We start from the raw sequence: 23591 nt of genomic DNA, 5'->3' as shown, positions 1-23591 counted from the left end.
GAAATTTTATTTAATATTTCACGATAATATAGTCAAACATTTAAATAATAAAAATTGCTAATGAAATTATTTAAAGACATCTAACCTGAAAATAATCTAATTACTTTGTCGATGTGCAATACAATGAAAGAAAATCATCTAATGCGAGTTGGGAACTTCAGACATTTTGTAATGGCTGTGAATGGGTTTTATCACGAATTTTCCTTCACCGTTTAAAAAAAAAAGAATAAATCAATAATAAAACAAACACGGAGGCTTCGCTGATATTCTGGTATAGTCCGAAATGCTTAAAAATATATTAATATACAAACGCACTAGAGCAAAATGCTTAAAATATCTATAAATCAAAATCTATTAAGAACAACATAACGCGTAAGCCACGCATTACTTAGGTTATGTTTTATTTTTAAATCGATTTCAATCTTGTATCGCGCTTTTTTTAAATATGATTTTTATGAATGAGTCCATAGCAATTGCAGCGCCACTCAGAGATTTAAAGTGCAAAGATTTGATGGCACTGGCAAATAGTTCGTCCAGGGAGTACTACCATCTTACCTATTTCTGCCGTCAAGCAGTAATGTGAGCATTACTGCGTTTCGGTTGTGACGGGTACGGGTGCTGATGAAATTACAGGCACATGAGACGTGTCAATATATAATATAAGGGTGACAGGTGCAGTGGCAGTGCCCCTCAATCGTTGTGATTTAAAGCACTGAGTGGCACTGCAACTGTTATGGACAGGCGTGTAGGTTACCATCAGCCGCACGACTCCGGAGTAATCGCGTAACATACAAAAAAAATACAGGCGATTTGAGAACCTCCTCCTTTTGTGAAGTCGTTTAATAAAACAGTTTTGAAACGAATCCGCAACAACTGTCTTGAAATATAAAGCCTTTTAAAATAACATGGTCACAAGTCGTGTGTTTGTATATTTTTACAAGAATACAAGATGTTTATTCGCTGAAAAATGTAGTTCACAATGCAGCCCCCGTAGCATCTAAATTAGATATGATTGAGACAACCAATAGCGCTCGCTTATTTCAATTTTATCGCGCGCGTCGCGACTAACATGCGTAACCATGCTACGGGGCAAGTCTTATAATATATTATATTAGATCGTACATTTCACCAAAACTTGGAATGCGAATATTTTACACAATGCTTATTTCACTTTAGACGTGTCATGCATTAAAGTTATAATAGCATAAACAAACTACAACAATTGGAATTTAACCAGAAAATAAGAAGTCAAAAATATAGTATACAACAGTTAAGTTTTACATTTTATGTTATCAATAAAAAAATCATTAATATTGTAATAGCACTGAGTAAGTAACAAATTACGCAATTTCATTTTAAATTGTCTGCAATTTAGTTCTTTAACAGCATCCGGCAATTTATTTAATTATTTGGATGCTAATACGAAAATCGTTCTGCCGTAAAATTCCAAATTTGTTTGGGCCGTATTTCCGTTTTATTCCTCGCGTTACTAGTTACTAGATATATAGTTTTGACTATATTAAAGTTGCTTGGATTTAGTTTCACATAAACACAGGTCTCGTAAATGTACATCGATGTAGGGTTAATTAATATCTTCACTTTCCTAAAGTAAGGTACACGTGTTCCTTTTTATGTAATAGCTATACTTTTATGTAATTAAATTTGTATTGAATTGATATTCAATCATTTTTTGTGATATTGAAATTACTGCACTAGTTTGTTATAATACAAAGATTATAACAAACTAGAAAATTCCTTCGATCCGGCCGGATTCGAACCTACGTCTTCTGGCAAACCATGCCTCATGAATTCTTCTATGTGCTTGTTGTCGGAACTTTGTATTTGGATTTCAACGACTTTTCAGCCCTAACGACATCTATGAGAAATCAATGGAAGTATTTCGTCATCTTATAGGCAACTCTACAGCTACCAGCCCTGGCTAGAGACGTCACTATTAATCGTAATTAAATTTGTATTGAATTGATTGACGTGTGTACACACGGCTACATAAAAGTGAATCAATTCAATCCAATAAAGAAGGTCATCGTTAAATTTTCGAAACCGTTTGCATTATATGAGTCAACAGTTTTGTTTCCTATAAACAAAACAAACGACGTTCTGTTGAGTTAGGCGTATTTCAGCAATTCCCAAAAGAAACTTTTCTATCGATTGACAGAAAGATGTATTGTGTTATATCAAAAACACGCTTAATCTTTTATCAGGGGAATCTATTGTTGTTATTTGAATATCTCATATAACAATGGTTGGAGTTAGAAAAATAGGCCGATTTTTTTGCTAAGACTGCTTGCGATTCATGCTACTAATGGAAAGGACGGTTAAAGCTGCGGGGTTATGGCGCAATTGACCACTAGCTCGTTTAATACAAGTCTTAGCTTAGAAATTTGCAGGTCAACTTTTCCATGTGACTGTAAAACATATAGCACTGTTAATATAATAAGGTATTAACTCAAAAAGGGTATATTTTCAGAATTGATGAAAAACAAATTACTCAATTCCCGTGAAAGATTGTTAAAATTTATGTCATAGGTTAATTTCTTACAGACATCTGAACAACTTCCTACTTGCCAAATGTATTTAAAAATAAATAAAAAAATAATTTCATATTTTTGCGTAAGGACTGTTTTGTCCAGAACTAGCTCACAAAAAATGTGTCTCAGGTAAGTAGATATTTTTTTTACAACAAGGTTTTTATTGACGTATAGAGAATCAAATCATTATTCTTGAACTTCACGTATTTTGAGTTACAACACTATTGTAATAACGATAGAGTAATAGCGATTTTATATAATATATATTTCACCACACTGCCTCGGAAAGGCTTTCTTTCTCTTCTAGCGTTTTCTAGGGCGGAAAAGGTTTTTGAAATTCAAACTTGACAATAGTCTCTGGTGCACCTAACTTTATCTTTCGATGAAAAAAAAAACCATAGTGACACGTTCAACTACGCGATTTGTCGTACACTATTTATATAATAATAATAATAAATAATAATAATAATAATAAATAACGCACACACTCAACATAGGACCGCACTAGGGAAACCCTGTGTCGCGGGTGCCATGGACACACACATAGACAACCACAAATTACACCCAAACTCACGTGAGAAATAATTGTAGGCCATACAAATATTTCTCCCGGCCCGGGAATCGAACCTGGGACCTCCGCGTGGCAGTCCGGCATGGTAGCCGTTCGGCCACAGAGGCAGTTTATATAGTATATATATATATATAAATCCGTTGGTATATTTTATTATATTATTGTTGACATTAAATTGACAACGATAACACAAACGAAGGAAGCTTCGTGTGCTCAGGTTTCAATATAAGTACTCGCGTCAAACAACAACTAATAACTATTAAACGACTAACTTACCGTTAAAACATCGCATTTCAATAACAAAGTATGAAATTTAAAAAGGTGGGGGTGTAGAGGTTGTTACGAGACTATTGCTCGGCTAGCTGGTACTCCCAGTTATTACGTCACAACGATGTTCGTGAAGAAAGTTTAATATAACGAAACTTGGCGGTGTACTGTTGCACATGTTTTGGAAGTTGTATTTAATGAATCCGTTCCGTTGGATGTAAGCGCGGAGTAGAGCCCGCGTCAAGTCCCGGTGACAAACAGGCGCGGGCCGGGTCCGCAGCGAACGCGGGGCGAGTGCGGGAGCAAAACTGTATGCCATCCATTGCGTTCTATGCAACCGTCCATAAAGAGCGGCAGCGGCAGCTGTGGCGGCGGGGCGTGGTCCGGGAGCGGGGCCTTAGCGGTATTGCACGTTGTATTATTTTACAACCCTTGAATGTGTTTTTATTGAGTTTCAGTACGAATTCGACGCAAATTTCTTTTGCGTTGTTTTCGTAACGCGAATAAAAGCAGAATTTTTTCTTGAACACTATCCGCAAGCGATATCGTGATTTCATTAATATCTAAGTAGAAAATTAAACGTGGTTGCTCATGAGTGTCACACCAGCCGCTGCCCCGCCGCGAACTATGCGTTGGACTGCCGTGTGACAAGCCCCGGTCCGCATTCGTTTCCCGCAAGTGAATTTTTATAATCAATTGAGATTTTTTTTAAACAATATTTGTTATTTTTACAAGTATCCTACCCTGATACCCAACTAGAATCAATTGACAAAATTTAGTTAGGAATCGAATTTGTACCTCCTCTATTAGCGCCCACAGCAGTAACAGCTGGGCCACCGAGATTGTCATACATTTAAAATAAAACAGGGCCGTTTTTAGTCTCGAAACGGGCCAACTAAACTCGTGTCAATGAAAACCCCTTATTGTGTCCTGAGACTTGTTCACTTTTGTGAAAAATGTGTGATGGGAAGTAAAAATGTATGTCAAGTTGTAAACTTACGTCGGAATCGGCTCCCTTGTCTGCGCCGGGGCACGTGAAGGTGACGTACTCGTGGCATCGCTTGTGGACCACGAAACTGCATACTGTGGGGTAAAATAACATTTAGAATGTCATATAATAAACACAAAAAGATCGTGATCACTAGCACGTACACAACACTAATGGATGTGACTTATAATTTCGACAAAAAATGAATTATTTACGTCAGAACATAGGACATTAAACTCTGAATCAACCTATGTAAATAACTTTTTTTCCTTCAAAGTTTAAGGTTACGTGCACTCCTATAAAGGAAATTTGATAAACGACGAGAGCGTATTTGGGGATTTAAAAAAGTAAAGAGCTGCCTGGAATCACTCAGCAAGGCAGATGTTACGGGATTAATAAACGAACTTTTTATGATGAGTATTCGTCGATTTATCTACTCACTCATTAGTAATAATTAAGTAAATTATTAAAGCCAAAAACAAGGTTCAGAAACCGACAAAAGAAAAGGATTAACTAACGACCTTATCGCCAAATAATAATATAAATATAATTATTCTATTATAGTCTAGTTGTTTTTCTGCGGTCGTCTTCACACTTTGGTTAATGTAACTTTTTTTATTTTTTTTATTTATTTATTAAGGCTTTGGCAAAGCCATCAGCCTAAACATGAAGTTTAATTATGTTTCTGTAAATATGGCCGCCACAAAGAGGATAGGCAATTTGAGGCGGCGTGCTTGGATTGACTCGGGATTCCTTAAAACGGGCCGATACGGGTATTCTAGTTCGAGATTCGTATAATTTCGCGTTTTAATCTTCGATTAAGGCACAATAGCACTATCCTATTCCACTTTAAACTAGATTTCACAAAATAATTGAAAGTCAAAATAAAAACGAAACTTTTCCCTCCAAAAGATCCAGAGCGAATCCGTTAATGTAACTCTGTAAGTTGACTGGTCTTATTTTTTAGTCGTTGACACCCGATCCTCCGTCATACAGCCTACTCAAACGTCTTTTTATAAATGTGCCATGAGAATTTTTTATAGAGACGCTTTGAGTGCAACGAAAATGAGTCATGCTCTGCAGTCACGCTGCACTATTTTTTTAAATTATGATATTACATACTGTAATGTACGTCTGACGTACATGATGTACATAATACACAGCGTTTGTACATTGGCTAAATTCAGAAAAAATCCTAAAATTACGTCTACAAGTATTAATAATATGGCGGCGTGGCTACAGAGAATTGTTCGTAGCAACGTCAGCGTAATTGTTTTTCTTCTTTTACACAGATAGTAGTAAATTCACAAAAAAAACATGTGCATAATGTACGCCTAATGTGGGTAATATCATAATAAAAAAAATAGGATGGCGTGCCTACAGAGTATGACACCAAACTTACTATATAAAGGTCACAATTCATATTATGCTCGGACCTTTCTATTACATATTTGATTGTTACAAGCAAGGACCATTAGCCCCGTACTGACTGAGCGAGCAGCCTCGCGAGCAGAGATGGGCGTTTAAGTCCTTAAAAAAATTTGCTTTTTAAAATAAGCACTTAAGAACGCTTTTTATTTTAAGTGTAAGCGTTGGTCAGATCTATATTCAACAATTTCATTTTTTACAACGTGCCTAAGCTTCAATTCCCACCATCTATGTTTCCTAGACAAATTATTTCGTCAATGTAAACCTTTATTGGTCTTCTCTTGCGTTTCGCCATCAACACAACGTTGCAAGCTTTTTCAACATAAAAGTCTATGCGCTTAAACGATTTTCTAAGCTTCAAACTAAAAAGCGTCTATAAAGCACGCTTTTTTTAAAAAACTACCACGTTTAAACGTTTAATAAAATATGTTGCTTTTCCCATCTTTACAGGCCAGGCTGTCTTGCCGCTTCGGTCGAGGCTGCCTTGCTGCAAAACCAACGTAGTGAGGTTGCCGCGACAGGTAAAGCTGGCCGAGTATTTGTCTCGCGAGGCTGCTTGCTCCATCAGTACGCGGCTATTAACTCAACAGGACTAGCAATCGCGATACAAGACAGCGTAGACAGATATTTAGTACGTACTGGTACACCGTATGTCGCGACGACTACCAAATAGCTATTTTTGTAATTTGTTTTACATGGATTAGCTATAATTTATCAATGCAACTCTAACGGCCATTCTCACATTCGATGTTCTTAGCCTAATTACCGTAGCCATTATTTTTTCTCGCTTAATATACCCAATAACATTGAAATATGAACAACTTTAAGCTTAGCTATCAATATGTTTAAATAGCATTAGAATAGACAAAGTAGTTTTCGGTTATTGAGAAACAAATATTTTATGGAAATGGTAATTAGATCTAATTACCGTAGCCGTATACGGTAATTAGAAAGTACAAACATTTTTAAGAAAACATAAAAACAAAAATTATAAAGAACAACTAGCAACATACAAATAACTTTGATTTTAATTTTCTTCACGTTTTGTGATGAATTACACCGATATATAATTGTTTCTTAAAATTTTAAGGTTTTGTACCGGCAGAAATAATCAAAATGTAAATAATTACACTGTTCATGTAACAGCCGTGATTAATCATAAGAAAGAATTGGAGTAATTTTGAATCATTACCACTAACCAAATATTAACAAACCTACTTTCAATTTATTTTAAAAAATCTGAATGGCACGTTTATCAGTAGAAATAAACTAAATGTAGCAAAATATACAAATAATAATTCAACTGTGTCAGAACTAGTCGGTTTTTCTTAAAAATGTTTGAACCTTCTAATTACCGTATCCACGGCTACGGTAATTAAATCTAATTACCGTTTCCATAAAATATTCTTGTCTTAATCACACGAAAACTACTTTCTATTCTAATGCTACGTAGATAATTATATTGATTAAGGTTAAAGTTGCTCATATTTCAATGTCATTGAGTATATTAAGCGAGAAAAAACAATGACAACGGTAATTAGGCTGAGAACACCGAATGTGAGAAGGGCCGCTAATTTGTAGTGATTACAAACAAATCTACTAGATGGCGCTTATTGCAAAGATTTTTATGGACAGTGCCGGTTATTCTTTTATTTTGTTTAGGATTAGCGCGATCTGCCTATAGTAGGAAGCGTTAATTTATAAATTAATTTTGAACACACAATGCCATCTTTTGACACGCGTATTTGTCAAAGTTCAGAAAACAATTTTAACTCTTGATTATATTTAAATTACAAGGAAAAAAAGCTGACTTCAAATATTTCATACTAAAGATAAATTAATTGGTATCCACGGCCTTTTATATAACATAAACTACTTCCAGGTTATTGATCAGCGCCGCCTAGAGATAAGACGGAATTTCGACTTTTTCCGAAGTTACGTCTGTATAGTATGGAGATTAGCAGCAGTCCTCCAGAGAATTGATCTATGGTATAAGTGACTAGCAAAATATGAAAGAATACTCACCTTGACACTGGAATCCTTGTTTTCCGAAACCCCTGTAACAAAACAAATAAAAAAAATTTACTAAAATTTGAAACATCAACACATGTATTGTTTAATAAATCATTAACAAGTCAAGAATGTTGACTTTACATCGAATTACTAAATTTACAATAACTTAAAGTTCAAAGTTCAAACTCCCACTCTACACCTACGGAACGTTGAATAGAACGTATTACCTTTCGGCAACTATACTACGCCGTACTACGTGGGCGTAGCAATAACGCGGCGTAGGAGGCTGCAGTCATATTAAATGCTACGAAACATAGTTCAAATTGTGAACCGTACGATATTGCAATTGCAATTTTCAAAGCTTTAAGAATTTCAGAGAAGAAGAATGCTACGTGCACCTTGGATCTCAGAAAAGGTACTCGAATTTTACCGGGATTTACAGGGTTCTACAGCACATAAATTCACTACAGTTAATCTTAAGACGTTCTTGAAGAGACGTTTTACAGGAAAGTTATTCTGAATAATAATATACAGCTTGTTTCCGTAAATCTCGAATAACTTAGAAACTTAAATCTTGGATATTGAATTAAAATATAGGCTTTTTGTGAAACTAAATGAGTATAATTGAGGCTATCAGTGCAGAAGTGGTGTAATTCCATGCAATACATTTTTTAAAATTATCCTTTAAAACGTAATACGTATATATAAATATAGTAATAATAATATTTTAAACGACTAAGGTTCGAAACTGCATCCACACAATACATATGTTCAATTAGCTGATAGATAGAAAAGTTTTGCTAATATTCAAATAATTTTTATAAATAATCTATCATTAACCAAAAAGATTATACAGAAATTGGATAAATACATAGAAACAATCAAATATATCGCAATTGATTAAGTTGTTTACAAAGTGATTTTTAAGTTTACTTCTTATATTAGTGATTATTAAAAAATTACATAATTCCAGCGGTGACTCGTTTATTACTCGGGGTACAGGTAGGTAGGAATATATATGGATTTTTCAATAAGGACATAACAGTTTTGTATTTCAATAAAACAGAATAATTGAGATATCTTGCTGAAATTCATTCCAGGTGCAGGACACAAGTTACATTTAAGAATGGAGTTCAATTCAGTCGTATGGCCACCTCGCTCATGCGATCTAACGCCGTTTGATTACTTTTCATGGGTTTATGTTTAGTCGTTGGTTTATGCCAACAAGTTAAGTCAATAACATTTCGTCCGGTATGAGGAAGAGTGGTCGAAGTTGGCTTCATAGAAATGAACGCTGCAAACGCGCTCACGGCGGTCATTTAAACGAGATCGAATTCCAGTCTTAAATGTAATGTGTGTACTGCACTGGGTAGACAAATCTAATCTTTTAACGAATTCATTTTGAAGGCTGAGTTCAGAAGACGATTTGTAATACAATTCATCACAACACGTTAATAAAAGTTACTCAAAATGAATTGGTTAAAAGATTAAATTTGTGTATCCAAGAAAATGGAGCTCATTTCGAGCAACATTAGTTTACCATTTTTTTCGTTTTATTAAAATACGTTAAGATTTCATGGTTTTTTTTTCCATTTAATTAACCAATTTTGTGAGAGATATTTTATTCTTATAATTAACCCTATCGATCGATGCAATAAAAGTGCAGGTGCATTTTTTTCAGATTAAAGCGGGTTCGATTCCCGCGTGTTGCTAGAAATTTTCAAAAATCTATGAATGCAGTTTTATTTCTTTTAAAAAATAAAGGAATGTTTCCTTTAAGTAAAAATTTCTATCTCCGGTGTTTAGAGTACTTTCCCTCCAGGTGGCATTACAAATTTCCACCCTGTATATAGAGCAGTGTGTAGCGAACGTTGTGTATGTCTGTAATTGTTATATGTATCAGTCCTAGCCTCATGTCTAATTTTTGTTGATTGTCAAATACATATGATGTTGATGTGCCTAATAATAATAATAATAAATAAATAAATACAAAGAAAACTTCCTCCGATCTAACAGGACTCGAATCTGCATCTGTATGGCAAACCAGGGCCACCGCTCTACCAACTGAGCAACAGATCGGGTCAGCTGATCTTACGAATCTTTCTACGTGTTTGTTACAGATCTTTTATATTGGGAGTCCTGACAGACGGAAGGAATTTTTCTTAGTATTTGATCTTTGTATTAATAAATAATTATAACAAACTAGTGGAGTAATTTCACAAAAAATAAATGAATATAATAAACAATCATGGTAGTAAGACATCACATGTTGTTAGTGTTCTAAAAGGCGTCGAACAGTAAACTGTCTACCTCACGACAAAGAACCAAACGCACTTATATTTTAAATGAAAAACATCAAAAATGGATCAAAGCTTCATTAAACATGTTAAACACTTAAGCGATATAATACGCGGCCATTCCAGGGATTACCTTAGCTTTAATTCAATCATGGGCAGTAATAGCTTCATAAGGATTACACTTGTCGCTCGAAATCGAGTTAAAATTCGAATATCCTATTAGATCTGATGCAAAGATGTTGAGAGGTGCTGGATGTGTGTGTGTTTTTGTACATATACTTTATGTACTTTTTTAGCAGTTTCACTCACTTTTTATTTTTATGGCTCCATCATTATGAGAAATGATGATTTTGTCAATGTCACGGTTGAAAGAAAAAAAACGAAACAGCAGTTTAATTTTAGATTTTAGTAGCAGTAGAGCTCCGTGTGAAAGAGTTCGTCCAGGGAAGTACTGCCATCTTACCTATTTCTGCAGCCAAGCAGTAATGTCAGCATTATTGTGTTTCGGTTTGGAAGGGTAAGGATGCTGGTGAAATTACTGGGGCACATGGGACTTGTCAACGTATGTTTCAGTGTGACGGGTGCAGTGGCAGTGCGCCTCAGATCTTTGCAATTAAAAGTCAGGCGCACGACTATTCGGACTTTATACGTCACTTGATGTCTTAAAAAAAAGATTTAAAGTCTAAGGTTGGTTTCACAGCTGTGTGTACGGTCCGTACGGACAGTCCGCATGCAGTCTATCCGCATGAGTAGAATCCGCATTGCTCTGAATCGGTATTTAATTTAATGCGGATATTGACGGAAGACAGTCGCCTAAAATCAACGCACGGTTGGCTTGTGTGCGGGGTTCACATAGAGCTTGTTCCGCACGGACCAATCTGAGTCAGTGTAAAACGATGTTCTTATGTCACACGTATTACTCCGCTCCGGCGTTCCGCGCGGACCGTCCGCAGATAAATCCGCACTGCTCTGAAACCAGCCTAAATTTAAATGTACTTGTTTTTGACATTTTTTTGTTATTGTCATTATTGGTTTTATTTAGTTCGTTGGTGTACATTATTGGTTAAATAAACTGTAAGTATATTTATATTACCCGTACTGAACTATGACTTATTTGACATGTTGTAGCATAGACAAGTTGTTTATAAATTTAAGTAAATTTACGTAATTTCACTTTTTCTGTTTTTCTTTCTTTATTGTTGTATAGAGTTGTGTGTGCTTGTGGTAATACACTAAATATGTTGTCTACAACGAAATTAATGCATTATATTTGGTATTTTTACTATTTTTATTGTTTGACTAAGTACCATATTATGTTATTGAAATAATTATTTAGGAAATGACATTTCAACAACATAATATATTAATATATTTGTTTTCTCAAACAACGTTTCGGGCCCATGGTCACCCGTGGCCACCCCGTAGTCACTCGTGACCATGGGACCTGTAAAGGATCCGAAACGTTGGTTTGCTTCAAAAAAGCAAATATAAAATCCGGAAAAATAGTTTCATTCCCTATGTGCAACAATTGCGAAAACCTAAGAATTCAAAATAATTATTTACAGTTATTATTTTATAAAACCCATTCAAAATGCACTTATCTCATCATACGTAATTAAAATCTAAGAAGATCTGTACTCTTAAAGCACAAAAGCTAGGATACAATCCACACCTCAACCAAATACCATAATAGATAAGTTCATTTCCGATGTAAAATCAAGTAATACAAAAAAAAAACGGAACATACAATAGTTAAATTCTTTAGTAAATGAAACGTTAAGAATGGAGTGAAAGAGACGGCACGGAAACACGATGTATAAAATAGAGACAATATTAGTTTGCTGTGTTATTATTTTAACTAAATGCGTAGGTGTGCGGAGTTGTAAATCTGTTATAACAATAAATTTAGAAAGTGGTTTCATATTTGTTTGATAGCGTAACCACATCTTTTTGCACACAAGGTAACAATGTATAACCCCACGAAAGATATATTATTCATATTCAAATATATCTTTCTTAATTGGTAAGCAAGCTACTCTTGAAATTGTCACATTGATTAAACATTTCGGGGAGATTCCCCTGAGAGGAATAAGTAACAAAACTCTAGGGGTTGCTCTTTGTAAATATATATTTGTTCATTTTTATTATTTACAATATTGATTAAAATTAATTTTTGTCAAACAAGTACGCAGAAGCTGTATAAAACAACGTTTTAAACTTCGTAAAATGACAATCAATTTAATTTGAATATCAACCGAAATTTTATTATCCCGCGGGCGCGGGACGGACACTGGTCGTGTCCTGCACCCGCTCGTGGTTTGTTGTTACACGGAATTACACCCGATCCGACACGCGCCCGACCCGCATCCGCTGTCAGTGCGTTTCACGCTTTAAAGAGATAAATTTTAAGATTGTCACCACATTTATCGGCATATAATCGCATTAGAAAACACTTTGTCTCGTCGTTTGGCGTTGGTGATCGAAGCAGAAACGAAACATGCTACGTCCTTTTCGCTTCTATTGCATGAATATAAATGCTTTTTCTGACCGACTCAAGCTGATTTCATGTGTGGTAGCTGCCTTAAGAAAAATTCAAATATCATTGTCGTGTAACGCAGAGGTCTGACGTCATAACGACACAGCGACGAGTGTGTAAGATTAGATTAGGGATGACATCTGTCTACCCTCTTTAGTTACACTGACAGGTTTTTTGTAAGAGTGTTGTTTAATCTAGACTGTTGAAAATGATTTCAATCTTCACAGCCCTTTAAATAGTAGCATTTTTTATTTTTAACATTCGCATAAAATTGTTTTTAGAATTGTTTGCGGAACTCTGTGATTATTTTTTATCGATCGTGTTTACTTATATTTTACTAAATGTGTCTTCTGATTAAATTATATATTTTAAAAACTTTAATTCGTACTTTTTAATGTCGAAAAGCCGATTTTCCATGTGGTCGAAGTACGTCGAAACTTTGGGTCTCGCAAGGCAAACCTTAAGGCGAAGTGACCCCAGATTTTAGGAGGTGAGGTGTGGGGGTCGTCTCTCGCGTCCCGCAATCCGCACGCTCAAAATTAATATGAAATAAAATAAGAAAAGGCGGAGAGATTTTGACAAAGTTCCGACGTCGACAAGCAGCGTGTTAAACTACTGGGCAAATTGCAAATTTTGGGATAAGTGTGATTTTAATTAATACCTATAAGGCTTCAGTTGAAAAACAAAATTCAGCAGGTCCTTTAAAGTACTTAAAGAGAAGTATTTCCATATAAAAATTACTTCCAAAGGTAGTAGCAGTAGAGTTCCTCGTGAAAGAGTTCATCCGGTGAAGTACTGCCGTATTACCTACTTCTGCCGCCAAGTAGTAATGCAAGCGTTACTGCCTTCCGGTTTTTAAGGGTAAGTTGGTAAAATTACAGGCACATGGGATTTGTCATCTTATGTCTCAGGGTGAAGGGCGCAATGGCAGTGCCCATCAGATATTTGCGATTTGAAGCTCAGAGTGGCAATGCAACTGCTATTGACTGGCGTGTTACTTAACACTTGATATTACAAAAACAAATATTCTTAAATAATTCCTTTTACTTTCATTCTAGCCCGTTTTCAGGATTATATAGGTATGACTGGATAAACAACATCCTAAATGATTATCACTGATTTCAGGTGTTACCACGGTATGACTTCTTTTTATTTCCCCGATATTTCGGAACGGTTGCACGCTCCATGGTAACGGGTTGACTGGACGGCGGCAGATGACAGCTTTAAGAGCAGACATATCTGTCTACCCTCTTGCGCTGTCGACGAGTACTACCATCATTGCGATTTGTTGTGGCGTTACCATTGTTACTCACTGATTTCACACAAACCACACTCACTATATCCACACGCGAAACTGAACTGAAAACATCGGGAAAATAAAAAGAAGTCATACCGTGGTACGAAACCTGAAATTAGTGATAATCATATAGTGAATAACCACGAAAGCCTTAAAATCTATAAAGAACATCCTATCGTATAACAAACTAGCACATTCTTTAGACAATATCCTTATGTGTACCGTATATTTCTTGTAAGACCGTTGTTTAACAGTAAATACCTAAACTATTTGATCTAACAAAACAGTTTTTCCCGCTTGTCCTCCGGTGACTCACCTTAAAGTCGACTGCCTAATTTCCGTGCCGCCGGGGTAGACAGAGACTGACAAACTTCCTTCACCTCCTTCACTTCCATTAGTTTCTTCATACATGCCCATTTATTCTTTATACTTTTAACCTGGCCTTTTTAAGGTCATCTCCAATCTGATTGAGATATATACCGAGGTCTAACCTCACCCCATCCCACCGTCCACATTCGGTCTTTCACGCTAATATATACTCAAATACTTAAATAATGAAAATTGCTACAGAAATTAGGCATTGCACACTGACCCGACAATGACCATCATATCGTTGAGGATAGTGCAAATTCGCGTGCAAAGCTAAACGAAATTTTTACAGGAGACTGTTTGTTTTTTGTGTTTAACTGTTTTGCAATTTATTTACCCAATATTTTTTGAGATTCACTCGGAACACAAAATCTGGACATAAATCCGTATGTGTTGCCAGTTTATATCAAAATAGGTTTCCTTAAAATTAGGTAAATATGCATGGGTGATAGGAGCATCGTTTAATTTATATAGCACTACATATATAGCATACGTCCGTCACTCTCACTCACTCGGCTAGGGCCCATTGAACACCAGCGTCACAACCTAGCCTTGGTTGTGACTTTAGCTGAATGGGATCCTTTTGTACACGCCACAGTCGCACACATGTCAGTATAGTATTATGTAACGTGTGGTTTAAATGTTTTTTTACTTGCTGTTTTTTATGTTATTTCTGTTCTAGCTATATTAGTCTTTGTTTTTGTGTTTTTTTTTATAATGTGGCGTTACAATAAATGGTTTCTATATCTATTTATACTTTCATATAGAAATTAAATAATGCATGCATATACATACAAACTGATCCATTTACAGCGGTCCAAAATAGTTTTTTAGGTAATTGAGATTATATACTTAAAGAAAAGTAATGAGTTTTGGTGTGCGGCATTATTTCAGTACTGTCCACGAAGGGATTAAGATACACTATTTTTGTCAAAGAGCAATTGTAGATTAAAGGCATTAGATAGTCTCCCGTTCCTCGACCGAAATAATACGCTAGTAAAGCGAAATTTCAATCAACATCGCAACTACACTCAATGGCATATCTAGAACTGTATTATGAATTTGTAGACGACATTCGATAGATCGAAATTTGATTGGATCCGTTGCATCTGCAATGCAGTTCAATTAACGATGTCATATCCAGCACTGTACTACATCAACTGCGTTTCGAAATTGCATCTCCGAACAGTTATAGCAATAAGTGTAGACTGCTGTACATAGCGCTTCTACCAAAACAAAAAGGCGGAAAACAACTTTCGTAATTAATCTGTGGAATCATCAGATTTGATAGACGAATTTGGATACGAATATCTTCAGAGGTATTTAATTACGTATAATTAAACAACTCTATTTTTTGTTATCAACAATTAGGCTATGCAAGTGCTTATTCAACTTTTACATATTGCAGTCTATTATAAAGTACTTGTATATGTATTACTGCGTATATCTCTACATCGTTGTCTCTTTTTAAACTTGTAATAATATAAATATTTATTTCAGAAAAACATCATGATGTGTTTATTAATTCATATATTCATCCATGTTCGTATATTCTTTTGTGAAAATACTCCACAATAGTCTGTCTTTTTTGAAGACGGTGTAAAATGGTATTTGTACGGTGACCAATTTTCATAGTTTTAGTTTTCATTTTTAATAGTTATGTAGTTGTTGTCGATAGTTTTATCGATAGATTGTGAAAGAAGATAAAATTTTGCCAGTCAAAATTACAGAATTGTGAATGTTACGACGTTAATGATTACTAATTGCGTTATTGCCTTCTTTATTGTTATTTTGACTCTATTTACTATCGCTATCGCTAAAAGCTTTCAAATATCTCTCTTTGTATATTTCATAAATATAGTTCTAAATACAGTGTATGTTGTAGTTCATACATAACTTACAGAAATTGACAATTCAAATGAACTTGTGCTCAGTAATTGGATGCATAATGGGTCGAGGATGAAACAAATTGGGCTACTTATTCCATAAGCGTAACCAATATCCAGTCGATAGTCGACAGAATATTTATCGACAATCACTAGCTGCTTGCAAGCGGGCAACACTTTTGAACAATGAACTATCATTTTACTTCGTCTTCAAAAAAGACAGATTATAGTTTGCTATTATTATTGATACAAAGATCGAACAAAGACAAAGAAAAATTCCTACGATCCGACTGACGATGAGACTGGAGACACTTTACCGTGGCTACCGCTCTTACCAACGTATTTACAGATCGAGTCAGCAATCTTTCAGATTTCTCTGTGCTTGTTACCGCCCATTGTGTTAGGTTTAAATGGCTTTTTTGCTATAGCACCACCTGTATAACCTCTTTTATAAAAACATAATTATGTGACCGTGACCGTGAGACCTGTAAAGGGCCCGAAACGTTGGTTTGTTTGAAAAAGCAAATATACACGATTTCAATCCGGAAAAATATTTAAAGGGCACTGCTACTGCGCCTGTCACCTTGAGACATAAGTTGAAAAGTCTCGTGTCCGTATTTTCACCAGCACCCTTACTTGGCGGCAGAAATAGGTAAGGTGGCAGTAATACCCTGGACGAATTCTTTCACACGGAGCTCTACTGTTTTTGTGAAAACACTCAACTAGTTTGTTATAATTGACAGGACTGTCAGATCGAAGGAATTTTTCTTTGTGTTCGTTCTTTGTATTAATAAATTATATTCAATATTGTATATACTATATACAATATTATGTATACACTATTGCAGAGGCCGAGAATTAAGGGATTGCTGGACGAGACAGCGAGGCCTTGTATTAATACGAGTCAAGCAATCGCCATTCCCACCAAGGCATGTATAATATTTTTCTCGAACAATGTGAGGAAATAATATAAGACTAAAGAGAGAAAGATGTGTAATAGGAAAAGTAAAAAAAAAATGTTAATTAATATGAAAATAACATGTGACGTGTTAGGATAATTGCTCAAAGAAAATGTTATTGTTTTTCCAGGCACATTAATAGTAATCTGCTGAACTTCTGATGATGTGTTTGAATGAGTATTTTATTATTTTCGTTATCGCTCTTCTCACTAGCACTCATTTAGCGATAAAAATCCAAAACGACGAAGAAATAAAAGAATACCAAAACACTTCAGTTTAAATATTACCGCCATTTTTTATTAGTAAGCGGTACAGGCAGGTATTTTTAATTCGCGCATCTATAAAGACTGGGCAGTTGGCTGTATAAGTTTTTATTCTGCATGTTTACACAGTTCATTATTAGCAGGTAGATTTAAAAGTTTAGAGAAGTGGACAATAATGGATTGGCTGGTAAGAAGTAGTACGGTCTATAAATGACAAATTTTCCGTGTTCGTTTTTTGAAAGTAACTCAAATATTTCCGAGTGTGTTAGAGAAAAATAATTTGTTTCATATATTCCACCAACTTCGCCATAAATGATGTAAATTGTTAACGCAGTCGCCAACAATTTTATCAATTCATAAACTCTATCAAGGTGCTTATTGGTTTTTAGCTAGTGATGAAGAGACTCAGTCTTTTAAGGCGTTTTATAACGACTCGACTCCATTTTACAGAACTCGACTCTAAAATTAAGACTGGGGGTTCGAGTTTTTATTAATAAGACTCATTCGTTATACTAATAGACTCATAACACTTAAACGACTTGAACGACTTGAAAGACTTAAACGACTCGAGTTGTTCGCAAAATACTTATAACCTATTTTATGTCTTATTAAACCCGAAGTTTTGTAAACAAAATGACGTAAGTAGTATGTAGTAAATAATCACGTTTATTTACTTATAGTACAAATCGTAAAATAAACACCTTGTGGGTAGAAATAAAATCACGCCATACGAGTCATGACTCGCGACTCCCGAGGCTATGAGGCGCCAGTCGTTTTAGTCGTTTTAGTCCTATAAGTCTTTTAAGCTTCCTAGGGTTAAAAGACTTCGAGTCGAATTAGTCTTCAGTTTTAGTCTTATGGCTCAAGACTTGAGGGTTAAAAAACTAGACTAGTCGTGAGGCGTTAAAAATTAGTCGAGGTTTTTTAAAAGGCCTTAAAAGACTGAGTCTCTTTCATCACTATTTTTGACCCCCGCCGCAAAAAGGGGGAAGATAAGTTTGTACCTATAGTGTCTGTCCGCGGCGTTGTAGTTCTCAAACGGATTAACTGATCTCGAAGCGGTTTATATTATTTGAAGGCAATTCAATTAGGATAGTTCTTAGCTACGTCTGATGAACATCTGTTCAGTTGTTTAAAGGTCATCAGCTCTTTTCCCAGTTAGCGTAGGAGTCTTAGCCATAAAATGAATATTTATGTTATTTTCATTTGTCGGGTCTATTTGAAATTTGTTATACTATGGAAATTCAATGACATTAGAATAATATGCAGATTATACAACTCCTCGCCTACTTAGAGCAGAACTATCCTGTTTAGGCACATTAAGAGTCTATACAACCAAATAACTTTGGTTGATTCTGCTTAACAGTCAAAGTGTTGAATCAATAATTTTGGAAAAAATAAATAGTAAAATTGAGGATGTATACTGATTATTATGTGGTGTGAAAACACGATTCCTAAAAATTTTCAGGATAGAAAGTAAACACAAACTGACCTCGAAATTTTACAAGAAAACCGTTGTATTCAATAAGCACTTTACAAATACTAGTGTTTTTTGTAATATGAACTGAATCAAATAGAACACGTATGGTATATGATATACATTTTTGGAATGATTTTAATGTCGTTTGTAAAAAATAAATTTCTGAAATAAAGCCGGTGTTTGTCAGTGTGGAACCGTAATTAGTATGGGAAAAAATTGAATTCCAGCTAAGGTAGTATACTCTAAAGTTGGTCTCGACGAGTTGTTAGCTTACTGATAGTGACTTCATTGCTTTTGGAGTACAATCTTTTGTATAGTGATTTTTTTAATTTTAAGTGTTGTTGTCTGGTAACAGATAGCAAATGTACGCGTAGAGCAAGAACTCACAGATGATGTGGAGATACTACGAGAAGTGAGGCAAGGATGTATATTATCACCGTTGCTTTTCAGCGTTTAAACGGAGATTTTTTCAGAAGCTCTTGAAGACGCAACCGAAGGGATTGTTGTAAACGGGCGTCGCATCAATAACATCCGATATGCCGACGACACGATTCTCCTTGCCAGCTCCAAGGAAGATCTACAGCACCTGCTCAATCGTGTAGACTCGATCAGCGCACATAACGGTCTGAATACTAACTTCAAAAAGACTAAGTATATGATTGTCGGCCGTGCTCCGCAGACGTTTGCTGTCCTTCACGCTAGAAATCAACCATTTGACAGGATCCGTTCTTTTAAATACCTTGGCTGTATGGTAAACGACGAGGAAGACCACAACATAGAAGTTAGATGTCGCATAAAGCAAGCCAGGAGTGCTTGTATTAAAATGAGTCACCTCCTTTGCAATCATAGTCTCAAACTATCGACAAGATGCCGTTTAGTGCGGTGATACATATTTTCAATTCTTTTGTGCGGTGTAGAAGCATGGACACTAACTCAGACATTATGTAAACGGTTAGAAGCCTTCCAAATGTTGGTTTATCGAAGAATTTTGAAAATATCGTGGACGGATAGTCACCCATGACAACGTATTGCAGAGGATGCACAAAGGCTTGGAGCAAAAACAGTACAAAAGAGGAAGCTGCAATACTTCGGGCACATCATGAGTGATAAATGCTCTCTACTGCAACTCATTCTGCAGGCAAAAATCCAGGGCCGCAGAAGACGTGGTCGTAGAAAAACCACATGGCTTCAAAATCTTGCAGAGTGGTTCAACATAAGTACCACAGGACTGTTCCGAGCCGCAACTTCACGGACCCAAATTGCCACAATGATAGCCGACCTCCGGGTAGGAGATGGCACCCCAAGAAGAAGAAGTTGTTGTAATAAGCAGATGGTACTTATGTCAGTGTGTTTCGTTTTTTAACAGACTTCAAAAAAGGGTTTTAAATTCGACTGTATTTTTTTTTTGTGTATGTTACGCGATTATTATTTGTGACCCGATATCTCAGTAGTGGTCTCATTTAAATTTGAAGAAAATATTCCACCTCTAAGCGTGACAAACAAGGGGATGAATTCGGTTCCGCGCACTTTCCGGGAACCGATTTTAATTAACCTTAGCAAATATATAGATGTAAAAAAATCCACGAACTTTTGAGGTCGGTTTTTTAAACTAAAGTTTAGTGGAAACTATGGCCGAAAGCAAAAAATATTATCTAAAACATCTGTTCAACACCATCACTTCAGCCGAAAGACGTTCACTGTTGAAAATATCCCCCAAATGTTGCAACAGCGACCAGTCTTACGGTGCTTGCATTTAGCGGATTTTCGTAACCTTTGCCAGGTCGTCAGTCCGCCTTGTGTGTGATGCGCCCACAAAGTAAACTTTATTTAATGTTAACTAAAGCTTAAGTTTGTAAAGGAGGGAGGTTCTTTCTTCCGTTGGATGAGGTTACCAAAACAAGCCAAGTGAAACTCCAAATTGTTGTTTGTTCAGAAGATTTTTATTTTCATCTTGTAATGTCGCTAATACAATTTTACCCTGTATGCGGAAGGTTCGGGCAGTTGTTCCCAGAAGGGACTCGATTCCTGGAAACCGTTCCGCGAGATGAGGTTTTTCACCTTATATGAGCCTACGAAATGTTAGAAGATCCGGATAGCAGTTCCCAAGAAGGGACTCGACTCCCGGTTGCCGTACTGAGCTCTCTGTATTGTCAGATTTCTCTTCACATTAACAAAATTGTGTTCGAGTAGTCACCATTCGAGAGAAAATCTTAGCCTTGTAATATGGCCGCTACAGGCAAGAAATCAAAGAAGGCAAAATGGATCCCAGCCAGCATCACAGACATTATTGCGGAACCTACTACCATACCGACAATAAACAGCTGGGCCGACTCTGTAGATGAAGAACCAACGGAGAGCTATGGCTATGGAACGCGATCGCGGCAGCCAGTTGTGCTGCCATCTGCGTCGCGCGCGGCGCGCGGCGGTCTGGCCGTGGACGAAGAGTCCATACCACGACTATATATACTTAAAAGTGTGCAAAGAATAAATAACGAAGATGATAAGCGAGTCATACTTAATGACTTTCACCTTTTGCCCACTAGTGGCCACGCGGGCATCAGGCGAATGTCTAATAATATTAAAAAGTTTTACTATTGGCCTAGTATGGATAGGGACATTAATCAGTTTGTATCAAAATGTGAACAGTGCCAGAAACAAAAACATAGTATCAAAACAAAACAACCTATGGAAATTACAACCACGTCAAGTTATGCGCTAGAAAAAATTTACTTGGATATAGTTGGTCCGCTGCCTAAGGATGATACAGGTCATTGCTACGCGCTCACATTACAATGCGAGCTCTCGAAATTCGTGGAAGCGTATCCCTTACACAGCAAGGACGCTGTATCAGTTGCAAAGGCGTTTGTAAATAACTTTATCTTACGATACGGAATCCCGCGTGAAATCGCGACCGACCGTGGCACAGAGTTTGTTTCGAACACCATGGCACAGGTATGTCAACTTCTCAAAATTAAACAGCTGACATCAACCGCTTACCATCACGAGTCAATTGGAGCATTGGAAAACACACACAAGACGTTAGGTGCGTATTTAAGAATATATTGTGAAAATCGTCCTAACTCATGGAGCAGCTGGTTACCCTACTGGTGCTTCGCACACAACAACACGGTGCATACAGAGACTAAATACACGCCACACGAGTTAGTATTTGGTAAAACTTGTAAACTGCCTAATAATTATGATTCTGGCATAGACCCACTATACAACTTTGATAGCTATCCACAAGAGTTCCGATATAGATTACAGGTGGCTCAAGAAGATGCTAGAAAGAATTTACTTGAAAGCAAGGTGAAGAGGAAGGTAAATTACGACAAAAGTCTAAATCCAAAAATATACAAAGTAGGTAATTACTTGTTAGTCAAAAATGAAGAAGGAAAAAAAAATTGATAAGGTATATTTAGGTCCATTTTTAATAATCAAAGATTTAGGTTGCAACGTACAGATTTTGAAAAACGGTAAAGAAGTAATCGTTCATAAAAATCGCACTAAACCTTATAAAATGTAATGGTAAAATTTAAGTTCTGATTCTACTTAGTTTAGGTAATTATAGCGAATTAATAATATTATAAATTGAAGTCAATTTTTAATTACTAAATATATCAAAATGTAACATTATTATAACTAATATTTACTCGTGAATTAATAATTTGAATTATATAAATAAAAATTTATATCGACTATTATTACCAATATTTACTCTTGAATTAATAAGCTGAATTGTACTAATTAATTTTAATTATTTAGTGGTATTTTCTATGTATAAAATATTGTAACCTATACAATTATATTACATAAGTATGTAGGTGCTAAAACTATAATAAAATAAAACTGTCATTTTATTTTATTAACCCCCTCCGGGGAAGGTGTAGTGTGTATATAGATACTCGTATATATAGGTATGATGATCCGACATAATAAATCAGTCTTGTATCGTCATAACCGGCAAAAGACTGAGTGCAATTTTCAAGTCAAATTTCGCCATGTTTGATGACTCGCTCTCACTATAACTACTATCACTTACCTCCGATTGTTCTGTGCTTTCGTCAGTATTCTGTTTTTCTTTTCCGTGTTCTGTGGGACACAAAGCCTGTATTTCTGAGTACAATTTTCTGAAATCCGTACAATACTTATTAATTTCTTCCTTTTCGAATTCACTTTTAAATTGTAACACTTTCTTAATAGAGTCCAAGTAACTATTATACTGCTTTACTAATAATTCGACGCTCTTTAACTTTTTTTTAACTGACTTACTACTCTTTCGCCGTTCAGGCCCTATTTTAATTAAATATCCTCTAATAGTACGTAAGTCTTGGCATAATTGGCTCAGGTAGCTAGCCATAAGAATCACACTCGCAACCTTCAAAAAACAGATTCGTATTTATTTCCATCTTATATTAAACATACCTATAAAATATATATTCTATAATTATCTTATGTTAAAATGTCTTATATAAAATTATAGCATCTGTTCCACCATACACCGCACTATAGTCTTTTTGAACACTATCACAAAATCACATCACATCTTGTCACTGACAGCAGGGAAGTAGAGTAGGAGAGTAGTCTCTAACCTATCTTCTGCAAGCGCATTACGCCTGTTTCTAGTCCACGGTTCACCCTTTTGTTAAAGCATTTTGCGCAGTAGCGCATAATTAAGACAGCCCCAA

General features: G+C 35.7%; 1 protein-coding gene across 1 annotated transcript in view; it reads right to left on the bottom strand.

Annotated features, from left to right (window-relative positions):
- Positions 1–23591, bottom strand: part of LOC113236061 (protein kinase C, brain isozyme) — a 432928-nt gene that overhangs the window by 37256 nt on the left and 372081 nt on the right. The window contains exons 2-3 of the mRNA XM_026472062.1: positions 7829–7860; positions 4388–4470 (exon numbers count right to left, since the gene is read on the bottom strand). Coding sequence (XP_026327847.1) covers positions 4388–4470; positions 7829–7860 — 115 coding nt within the window. The remainder of the gene's footprint in view (positions 1–4387; positions 4471–7828; positions 7861–23591) is intronic.

This window comes from Hyposmocoma kahamanoa, unplaced genomic scaffold (genome assembly GCF_003589595.1).
Source record: "Hyposmocoma kahamanoa isolate Upper Pololo Valley unplaced genomic scaffold, ASM358959v1 88, whole genome shotgun sequence".
Classification (NCBI taxonomy): domain Eukaryota; kingdom Metazoa; phylum Arthropoda; class Insecta; order Lepidoptera; family Cosmopterigidae; genus Hyposmocoma; species Hyposmocoma kahamanoa.
This window is presented reverse-complemented; position numbering and strand designations above follow the sequence as displayed.